The sequence below is a fragment of the Lynx canadensis genome, chromosome E2, assembly GCF_007474595.2.
Source record: "Lynx canadensis isolate LIC74 chromosome E2, mLynCan4.pri.v2, whole genome shotgun sequence".
NCBI classification, from domain to species: domain Eukaryota; kingdom Metazoa; phylum Chordata; class Mammalia; order Carnivora; family Felidae; genus Lynx; species Lynx canadensis.
In genome coordinates, this window is record NC_044317.1 from 47,196,361 (window position 1) to 47,207,500 (window position 11,140).

The following is an 11,140-nucleotide window of genomic DNA, read 5'->3' on the forward strand; positions in this document are numbered from 1 at the left end:
CCGCGGCTCCCCGCCCGCAGGCCTTTGTCTCTCTCGGGCTCCCGTCCGCCCGTCCGTCCCCCGCGTCCCCATTGGCCGCGGCCCCAGCCGGGGACGGGTGAGGAGGGAGCGAGTGGGCGGGGCCGCGTGGCGTCAGCGCAAGATGGCGGCCTCGGCGGCGCTGTTCCTGCGCTTGTGGAGCGAGCTGCGGCTCGGCGCGCGGGGGCTGTGCGCGAGGCTAGCGACGCCGCCCCCTCGGACCCCGGACCAGGTGAGCCGGACGGAGGTGGGCCCCGAGTCCGGGAGCCCTTTCGTGGAGTTCTGGGCGGACCGCCGCCGCACGGGGGTTCCGGGACGCAGCACCTCAGGGTGCTGAATGGAACGCCGCCCGCGTTTTGGGGAGTTGCCTGCCTCCCGGGGTGGGCAACGCTTGCGCCCCCGAGCTAGATGCTGTGGGCTCAAGTGCGTCCTCAGAACACCACCTCCTCTGGACCCCACGTGGGCGCCAGGGGAGGGGAGGTCACCTGTTCCCTGTTTCAGTGACCGCCCAGGTAATACTTGAGGGGGAGGAGCCCGGGATGCTGGGGTGCCACTGCGGCCTTGGGGGTATTTTCCCCGCGCTGGTGGTGATGTTTGCGCTTTTGATTCAACCTGCTTCTACACTGACAGAGATCCAGCCATTCTGACCTCCAGGCTGATCACTTCGTGCCCTTAAAACTCCGATGGCCCCTCTGCCCTCGCTTTCATCCCTTCCCTTCCCTTCTGTACCCTACTGCTGTGAGCCCCGCGCATCCAAATGCCATACCTACCCGTCCTGTCCCTTTTTGTGCCCTCTGTTGCCTTGCTCCTGGAAGCCCAGTGTCTTGCCAGACTCCCTGATCTCGTTTCCCTGCCCTACAGGATCCTGGACACCCGGCCTATCAACTCTTGAATACCTGGGGCCTGGTCCGGGGCAGTCTAGTTTTTGACTATTCTAAGAGATCCAGTCTCCTGGTTGCGCCTCCAGAGACACCACACCCCGAGGCTGTGTGGTTGTCTGCTTCCTGGCTTCCGACCTTGATTCTTCTCCAACCAGGGTGCCCCAATCATCCTGACCTTTCTTCTCTTTCAGCTAACCTACCTCTTTCTCAATTGCAGGCCACAGAGATTGGGAGCCGCACGGGCACTAAGGCCCAGGCTCAGGGTCCACAGCAGCAGCGAGGCACAGAGGGTCCCAGCTACGCCAAAAAAGTCGCACTCTGGCTTGCTGGGCTGCTCGGGGCCGGTGGGACTGTGAGCGTCATCTATATCTTCGGTGAGGGGCATATGCCTGTTCCCTAATTTTGTTCCCTTGGCCCTCTTTTCTGTAGAACCTCTTTCCCCTGAGGGTTTCACCCACCTTCATCCCCTGGCTCCTCCCTGCATAAGGCAGCCAACTAGAACATCATCTACCTTGGAAATGGGAGAAGTGACCTTTCTTCTCCTTCTACCCACTCTGCTGAAGGTTCTAGTCTTAGTTCTGCACTAGGATATAGAGAGTCAGTTGGAAGAGGGAAAGATGAGAAGGAGAGGACTGGACCAGCCTCCTAAGCAACCTGTTCCTTTAGCACCCAAAACTCCGGCCCTCCCTCTAGTCCCTTCCTTCAGAGACTTAGGAGGCCCTGTCCCAGTCCCTCTTCTCTCAGGAACCCAGAATCCTGACTACCAGCCCCCTTTCTCTCTTGATCTTAAGAGACCATGCCTCTTTCTTCTTTCCTCAGACCCAGGAGTCTAGGCCCCCTGCCCTCTTCCTCCCTCAAGACCCAGGAGACTGAGCCCTAATTTCACTCATTCCTCCCTGTCTTCCTTGCAGGAAACAACTCTGTGGATGAAACTGGCGCCAAGGTGAGAGGGAGAGAGACCCAGAGGCTTTGCCAGGGGTCCCATCCTGTGTGTCCTCTCCCCTTTGGTCTGTTCGGGCTCATTTCTTGTCTAGGGGTGAGCCTCTCCCTCCCAGGGACCTTTGCCTACTCCCAAGGTCCCGGAGATTCCTTTTTTGGGTTTGATGGGGTTCTGCCCCTGCCATCCCAAATGCTACATTTTTGTCTCTACCTTCCAGATTCCCGATGAATTCGACAATGGTGAGTAAAAGCACAGATTCTGAGGTCCCCTGAACCTTTCTACTCTGCCATTTATAGGGATGTTGCCCTTCCCATCTGGTGCCCTCCTGCTCCACCTCCTTCCATTGGGGGGTAGGGGAGTCAGCAGCTGGATGGCTTTGGGGGGAGGGGCATTACAAAGCCCCAGTCCTCTTGGCTGGCCCAGGAGCAGATGGTCAGGGACAGATGGGGGAGGGGAGTCCATGGTGGGAATGCTTGGGAAGAGGGGCCTGTCTGCCACCAAACACATGGCTTCCTGTGCCTTAGATCTGAGTGTCTGCACCCTTAATCCCCTCCTCTTTATGACAGCCTCTTGTTCCTCCCAGTCCCCCACCCCATCAGGCTCCTCATTTCCAAAACAATGTCTCTTTCCTCCCTTCCTCTTTTAGTTAACCAGCTTTTGGTGGAGAGTTTCTAACAAATTGGATAGTAGAGAGTAGTTGTCAGTTCTGTCACACTTGGCCCTTCCCCGGAGAAAAATAGAATTGGTAGGTCCAGAAAGCCACCTGTTTGTGCTGGGGAAGTTTGCAAACCCACATGTTAACACATTGATTATTTAAGCTGGGCAGGTGGGTAAGTATGAAGTTTTAAGTGGGTAGTCTTCCTGGATTAAACAGATTAGCGTACTGATTTAAATTGAGCAGGTGAACATGCATTGTGTGTGTTTATTAACATAACTGGTTTCAGTATTTTTTGTTTTTTGGTTTTTTTAATGTTAGAGAGAGAGAGCGTGCACATGCGTGCGCACAAGCGGGGGAGGGGCAGAGAGAGTAGGGGGACAGAGGATCCGAAGTAGGCTCTGGGCTGACAACAATGAGCCTGATGCAGGGCTCGTACCCAGAATCCCTGAGATCATGACCTGAGCCGAAATTGGATGCTCAACTGACTAAGCCACCCAGGCACCCCGGTATTTTGGTTTTGAAAAGGCAGGTCCATAGATAGTGGTTTAATTAGAGTAAAAATGCTGTAATAAAGCAGGCAGTCATGTAAGTTCCCTGCTTTAAATCGGATTCAGTATATTCGTTTGAACCAGGGTTTTTCGGGGCACCTGGCTGGCTCAGTCAGAAGAGCATGCAGCTCTTGATCTCGGTGTCGTGAGTTCAAGCCCCGTGTTGGGTGCAGAGATTACTTAAATAAACAAAAGTTTGAAAAAATAATAATAATAAAAAAAAAACAGGATTTTTTTAATTGGTACTTTGGAGCAGGTAGTTCTTTGTTGTGGGGGAGTCCCCTGTGCATTGAAGGATGTTTAGCATCATGCTGGGCCTCTGTCCACTGGATGTCAGTATGTTGACAAGCGCATAGGTCTTCAGACATTGCCAGAGTTCCCTGGAAAGTGGCAGACGAGGTGGCTCCAAGTTGAAAACCATTACTTAATATGTACAGCTGTGTGTATATACTTAGTGTAGTTTAGATAGGCTCAGCATACTCACTAAAAGCAGGCATACCTGGAAACCTAGTGGTTCAAAATGAGCTAAACACATGACGGCGTAACGTCAGCACAGTTGTATGTGGGTTTTTTTTTTTTCCTAAAAGTAATTTTTTTTTTTTTAAGTTTATTTATTTTGAGAGAGAGAGAGAGTGAGCAGGGGAGGGACAGAGAGAGAGCAAGAGAGAATCCCAAGCACTATCGGCATGGAGCCCGATGGCAGGGCTCAGACTCATGAACCGTGAGATCGTGACCTGAGTTGAAACCAAGAGTTGGATGCTTTACAGACTGAGCCACCCAGGTGCCCCATTTGTGTTTTAAGCGGGCAGATGTATAAACATTCTGTTCTATATTTGGGGTGGTGTGTGGGGGTAAGTATTCACGTTCGAACTGGGCAGGTGAATAAATGTATTTGTTCCTGCCTGGCGGTCACGTCATTGCCTTCTACCTTCGGACTTAGAAATGAACTCATTCATACCAGGTGGGTATGTAGACCTGTTTGTGTCTGGTAGGGAAATAAAGCTCTGGTGTGTCCAGGAGGTTGAGCAGTGGCTCATCTTGGAATCCCTTTGTGCCCCGGTGTCCTCCTAGATCCAATTCTGATACAGCAGTTGCGCCGGACTTACAAATATTTCAAAGACTATAGACAGGTGAGCAGGAGTCCTGAGCCCGGTCCCCATCCCTCCGGCACCGGCTCCTGCCTCCTTGTCTGAGTGTTCCCATTCTGTCCTTCTTCCACAGATGATCATTGAGCCCACCAGTCCCTGTCTCCTCCCTGACCCTCTGAAGGAGCCATATTACCAGCCACCCTACACACTGGTCTTGGAGCTAACTGGCGTCCTCCTGCACCCTGAGTGGTCGGTGTGTCCCGGGGAAGGCAGCGGGCTGGGGACACTAGATAGACATGGGTGGCTGCGTTGTGATGACGTGGTCAGGAGCAGAGACTCCGCAACCAGCTCCACTGTCACCAGGGAAGAAGGTGTCACTCTCATTGCCTCGCTTTTCTCAACTGCGAGACTCCCCACCCTGTAGGTTGTTGTAAGTGTGCCTTGGCACCCAGTGTGTGCTACGGAGGAGTCTGCTGTTACTCTGGGACCCAGACCTCGGTCACAGCCATGTACTCCTGAGCCCCCAAGAACTACAGAGATGGGGGAGAGCCCTCCAGTTCTGGGAATCCCCCCAGGCTGGGGGGAGCTTTATCCTGTTGGGGGCTTCTGGGTCTTGGGGTTTCACTGTCCTCACTGCTTTCACTGTCCTCACTGCCTCCCCAGCTGGCCACTGGCTGGAGGTTTAAGAAGCGTCCGGGCATCGAGACCTTATTCCAGCAGCTCGCCCCTTTGTATGAAATCGTCATCTTTACGTCAGAGACTGGCATGGTAAGGCCTCAGGACAGGGGAGGGATGGTCAGTGAGGTGGGAGATGGGGAGGGTCAGGGCTCAGCCTGACCTTGTTCTCCCTCCCATCCCACCCCTAGACTGCATTCCCACTCATCGACAGCGTGGACCCTCATGGCTTCATCTCCTACCGCCTGTTCCGGGATGCCACAAGATACATGGATGGGCACCATGTCAAGGTGCCATGTGGGGGCTGTGGGCAGTCTTCGGGGACTTGGTAGGGGGCTGGCACTTCCTGAGGGAGAGAGCTCTGACCCCAGCCTCAATCCTGCTTCTGCCCCAGGTCTGGTTCTGACAGGACTTCAGCCTTCCCCCAGCACAGGCTGGGCCTCGAGGCTCTTCTCCCTTCCCCCTGAATCTGGGAATGGGAGTGGGGGTAGATAGGACCTCTCCAAACAAGACGGTTGGGGGTAGTGCATGGATATAAGGTTTGGAAGCCGTCTCTTGTCTCTGCATTCAGAAGTGAGTGTTTTGGGGACTGTGTAATTGTAACCGTTATATGAGACTCAGCCTCGTTTGCATTTCCAGGACATTTCGTGTTTGAATCGGGACCCTGCCCGCGTAGTAGTCGTGGACTGCAAGAAGGAAGCCTTCCGCCTGCAGCCCTACAATGGCGTTGCTCTGCGGCCCTGGGATGGCAACTCTGATGACCGGGTCTTATTGGACCTGTCTGCCTTCCTCAAGAGTGAGGCTGACCCCTGACCTCCTGGCCTCTGACCCTGGAGCCCATGACTCTCAAGAGGACTGATAGATGCTTAATTCTGGCTTCTATTTATTTATTTTTCCATGTAAAATTGGATATATTTGAGGTGTGGAGGTTCACAAGCATCTTGCAGTCTTTAGAAGCTTCTGAGAAGGTTTAGAGGTGCTCTGGGGTATTTAGGGGATGTTCAAGGGAGCCCTTTTAGAGTGTTGAGAGATGTTCCAGGTAGCTCTGATCTTTATCCTTCCCTGCGGCCTTTCTGCCTGGCTGACCCCTGCCTTCTGTGCCCACAGCCATTGCACTGAACCGCGTAGAAGATGTCCGGACTGTGCTAGAGCATTACGCCCTGGAGGATGACCCACTGGAGGCTTTCAAACAGCGGCAGAGCCGGCTAGAGCAGGTGGGTGCTCAGATCTGCAGTTGCGGGTGGGGGAGGGGGGCATCACGTCAGTTCCCGAAGCTCCCAGGGAAGGAGCCGTGGAGCAGCCTGTCTCTGTCTGGCTGTAAGACCTTGAGTGTGGACCTTGTCTTCCACACAACCTGTCTGGGAGGGCTCTTGTCATGGGGGGGGGGGGGCTGGTAGATTCCACAGCCTGCTTGAGAACAGGAGGCAGGAAACGCCAAGCGTGGTTCTGGGAGAAGGGTAGTTTGTGATAGCCTTGAGCAGATCTGAGGGCCCAGGTTTGGTGTGGACAGAGGGTTTGAGTCAAGCCTGGGGAGAGGGATCCCCGGACACTTCGCGGAAGGGATGGGGCAAGGCGTTCTGGTGGTCTTGATGTGATCCTGGTAGTTTGGAAGTGAGGCTAAGAATACGGATGGAGTTTGGGAAAGAGATTCTCAGGGGTCTAGATGGAAGTTGACCAGATTTCGGGTTGGGTGCCTGGGAGTAGGGCTGGAGCTCCTGAGTGTCCAAAGGACAAGGCCCTGGAGATTTAGGCCTGAGATCCTTCAGCATCCAGGCAGGGCTTATACAGCTGAGGGCTGGGCACTGGGGGCCTGGGGAGCAGGACGGTGCAGTCTGGTGAAGGGCCTAGGGTCTCGGCAGCATCCAGGTTAGGATAAATAGGATCTGGGATACGTTCGCAGGGTTCAAGGGAGGGGCTTCCTGGGACCTGCGGAAGGGGATCATGACAATCCCTGCGATTTGAGTCTGGGCTGGGTGTTCTAGGGGGTTGGGGAAGGGGTTTGGGCTGGGTAGAGATTTAAGGAAGGTGGCCTCTCGGCTGGCGGAGCCTGGGACGAGACTGCGGGCCCCAGGCTGACCTTGCTCTCTGTCCCTCACCCCAGGAGGAACAGCAGCGCCTGGCCGAGCTCTCCAAGTCCAGCAAGCAGAACCTTTTCTTTGGCTCTCTGACCAACCGCTTATGGCCTCGCTCCAAACAGCCCTGACTTCTGAGCCTCTGCAGACTCACTGCCTAGGTCCTGGGCCCTAGGCCCCAGTGCTCCCAGACCATGGCTCGGGCAGCCACATCCAATAAAGTCCATCCCAGATGCCACAGTCCTGTGTCCGGAGAGTCTTCAGATGGGGGCATCAGGGTGAGGTCCGGGACTCTTGGGTCATCGTCCCATGGGGGCTGATCGGCTGCAGAGCACGGAGTAGGTTCTCTGGTGGATCAGGACTGGTTTTGAATCCTGGCCTGGGAATCTGAAAACTTGGGTCCCTCTGGCCATGTCTTCCCATGTGCTGTGTGACCCACAAAAAGAGCATCTGCCTCTTTGACCTCAGATTCCTCATCTGTGGAAAAGGGAAGAGAGGGCGGCACTGGGGCTTTTAGAGACAGGTCGATGCCAGGCTGCTGTGTGTATGTGCCGAGTGTGGGCTCAGTGGGGCTCTGGGAGCCCGGAGACCCTCCTGTCTCAGGAGGGCAGCTGCTGTTCCCTCTGCCAGCTGTGGCCCTCGGGGAAGGTGGGCCTGGAGTTGCTTGAACTGCTTTCTCAATAGAAGCCAGAAGTTGGGTGCCTGGGTGGTTCAGTCAGTTAAGGATCTGACTCTTGTCATGACGTCAGCTCAAGTCATGATCTTAGGGTGATGAGATCAAGCCCTACGTCGGGTTCTGCCAGGGCATGAAACCTGCTTAAGATTATCTCCCTCTGCCTCTCTTCTGCTCGCACACTTGCACTCTCTCTCCAAAAAAAAAAAAAAAAAGAGCCAGAAATTGGGATTTTTTTTTTTTTAATGTTTGTTTGAGAGAGCGAGCACAGTGTGAGCGCACACGAGCAGGGGAGGGGTAGAGAGAGAGGGGGAGAGAGAGAAGCCCAAGCAGGCTCCCACACTGTCTGTGTGGAGCCCCACATGGGGCTCAAACTCATGAACCGTGAGTTCATGACCTGAGCCGAAATCAGGAGTCCAATGCTTAACGGACTGAACCACCCAGGCGCCCCCAAATCTCCCAGTTCTTAAATGTGGGCCCCTAACTAGGATAGGCAGACTATGTAGTGCTTCTCTGCAGTGGGGCTTTCTGTGATGTTTATTCCGTGTTCCGGATCTGCACTGGCCAGCACAGCAGCCAGTGGCCATATGGAGCTATGGATTCCCTGAATTGTGATGACAGTAACTGAGGAATGGAGTTTCTCCTTGTTTCATTTTAATTTTAATTCAAGCAGCCACATGTGGCTCCTGGCTCCTGCAGCAGACAGTGCAGTTGTGTATCATTCCACAGTGTAAGTCCCAGACTGTCCCAAGTTCACATCCCAGCTTTTACCACTTCCTGCCTTGTGTGGTCTCAGGCAAGTTACTTCGCCTCACATGCCTCCGTTTCTCCATCTGTAGAGATAACGGTACCTACCTCGTTGTCGGCTGGGCTTGAGGGCTGAGCGAGATGCTCCCTGGAGGCGCTCAGATGGTAGCTGTGTCCCTTGGGCAGGGCATCTTTGTGCCTCCACTTTCTCGTCTCTCGGATGGGGGTGATGGTAGGAGCTGTCTTAGAGCAGTTGTGAGGCGTAAACAGGACAGGCCGTGCTCAGGCTGCATCTGTATTCCTGTGGTGCTTCTTACCAGGTGCCCATACTGACTCTTCACAGATGAGAGTATCCTGGGCCGATTTGATGGCGCCCAGCCCCGGCTGTCCCAGCCTTTCCTCCAGCCGGCATTTAGTGCTAGTACCGGTTCAATATTTTCAAAAGACGTCTGCTGGTGTTACAGTAATTAAAATGTAACTGTGTGGGCCAGATTGAACCCCTGAACTATAGGTTTTTTTAAGGGCTCACAGATGTCTACGAAGAAGTATTAAAATTTGCATGACCCCCCCAGCCCCAAGGTGTAGTATCTGTAACCCCAGCAAAGTCTCAGGGGTCTTGGTTTACTCATTCATAGGAGGTTAATAGTAGTACTTCCCTCATTCATTCACTTAACTCAGCAAGTGTTTCCTAAGTGCTGACTGCCCAGCCTTGTTCTAGACACTAGGGTGCATCAGTGAGCAAATTAGACCTAGAGCTCTCATGTTCTCACAGACATGTTCTTATGGAGGAGATAATGGTCAGATATTTCTCAATAAATGCATAAAGAAAAATAAGGGGAGTGGGTATGCTAAGGAGATAAAGCGGTTGGGAGACTTGAGGTGCTGTTTTATTTTTATTTTTTTTAATGTTTATCTGTTTTTGAGAGAGCGTGTGCGAGTGCATGAGCAGAGGAGAGAGAGAATCCCAAGCAGGCTCCACACTGTCAGCGCAGAGCCCAGGGTGGCGCTCAAACCCACAAACCGTGAGATCATGACCTGAGCCAAAGTCAGATGCTTAACCGACTGAACCACCCAGGCGCCTCTATTTTTGTTTTTTAATGTTTATTTTTGAGAGAATGAGCACAAATGGGGGAGGGGCAGAGAGAGAGAGAGAGAGGAAGACAGAATCCAAAGCGTGCTCAAGGCTCCAAGCTGTCAGCGCAGTCTGATGCAGGGCTCGCACTTATGAACTGTGAGATCATGACCTGAGCTGAAGTTGGGTACTTAACCAATCGAGCAACCCAGGCGCCCCTGAGGTGCTGTTTTGGATTGAATAGAACAGTCAAGGAAGGCCTCCTGGGAAAGTATATTTGACAGACCATAATGAAATGAGAAAAGCCATGGGGATATCTGGGTGTGTCAGGTGCAGTCACCTCAGGACCTTTGCACTTGCTGTATCCTCTGCCAGGAATATTTCCCCAGGATCCTTATTACTTCCCTCTCTTCCCCCCACTTATCCCCCCCCCCCCACCTTATGTCTTTGCTTGGATGTCACCTCAGCATGACCTGTGGGCCCTAAAGTTGGCAAATAAGGAAAAGTTCTGAATAGCCAAAGAGACTCATGGAAATCTCTTAAAGTATACTTTACACACAGACATGACAGAATTCACCTGAAACACTATCCTGTCTGGCACAAGCCTTCAATAAAGTCTGGTTATTTTTATGATCTTCAAAATGAGATATCTCAGACCTGGAATCTGTTATCTTCCCAAGTTATTATCCAGGATAGGAATCTGCCTTCTCCCACAGCAGTTTTTAAGGACTGTCCAAATTCCATTTGAATGTCTCCTGTGATGGGAAGCTCACTCCTCCACCTGCCCCAGTAAAGGGTCTAATTTGCCTCCTGGTAATCAGTCCATGAGGTCTGGCTCTGTGTTTAGGGCTACAGAGCCAGTCTGAGTAGGGGGAGGGTATGTGGAAGGAGGGCCTCACGTGTCAACCTTAGAGTCTCTGTATTTTGAAGGCACAGGAGAGCCATGCAAGAGCCTGCAGGAGAGGGACACGGGTCAGATTTGTGCTTAGGCCCCCTGAGCCAGAGTGGTCACAGCTGGGAGAGAGTAATCAGGGGGCTCTGGGGCTCAGAGGAGGTGCCTGGCCACCTTGGTGGATGTGAGGGAAGGCCTGCAGGAGGGGAAATCTGGTGAGGACAATGAAATAGAGGAGGGAGTGGAAAAGACACAACTAGAGGGAAGACCTGTACAAAGGAATCTGGGTAGTGTGCACAGTGACCACGGCTCCCCTTGCTCACAATCCTTCCAAGACCCCAGGCCTCAGGAAAAAAAAAAAATTTAAGTTTTTTTTTTTTTTAATTTTTTAAATGTTTTTATTTATTTTTGAGGCAGAGAGAGACAGAGCATGAGCAGGGGAGGGGCAGAAAGAGAGGGAGACACAGAATCTGAAGAAGGTTCCAGGCTCTGAGCTGACAGCACAAAGCCCGATGTGGGGCTGAAACTCACAGACCGCGAGATCATGACCTGAGCTGAAGTCGGAGGCTTAACCGACTGAGCCACCCAGGCGCCCCAAGATTTTATTTTTAATCTCTATCTCCACCCAACGTGGGGCTCGAGCTCACCACCCTGAGCTCAGGAGCCAATCGCTCCACCGACTGAGCCAGCCAGGCGCCCCTAAGAGCAAACTACTTCGTCGAACTCTCCTTCATTGAAAATTGCTGCGCGCGGGGCGCCTGGGTGGCTCGGTCGGTTAAGCGTCTGACTTCGGCTCAGGTCATGATCTCACGGTCCGTGAGTTCGAGCCCCGCGTCGGGCTCTGTGCTGACAGCTCAGAGCCTGGAGCCTGTTTCC

The 11,140-nt window shown here is 53.2% G+C and overlaps 1 protein-coding gene across 1 annotated transcript; it reads left to right on the plus strand.

Annotated features, from left to right (window-relative positions):
• Positions 1-130: 130 nt before the first annotated feature.
• Positions 131-7,120, plus strand: TIMM50 (translocase of inner mitochondrial membrane 50). Its single transcript, XM_030299162.1, has 11 exons — positions 131-250; positions 1,117-1,273; positions 1,811-1,842; positions 2,057-2,078; positions 4,117-4,175; positions 4,267-4,386; positions 4,797-4,901; positions 5,000-5,098; positions 5,448-5,604; positions 5,916-6,022; positions 6,910-7,120. The coding sequence occupies exons 1-11, from the start codon at positions 143-145 to the stop codon at positions 7,009-7,011; spliced, it is 1,068 nt and encodes a 355-aa protein (XP_030155022.1). The 5' UTR covers positions 131-142; the 3' UTR covers positions 7,012-7,120.
• Positions 7,121-11,140: the final 4,020 nt, after the last annotated feature.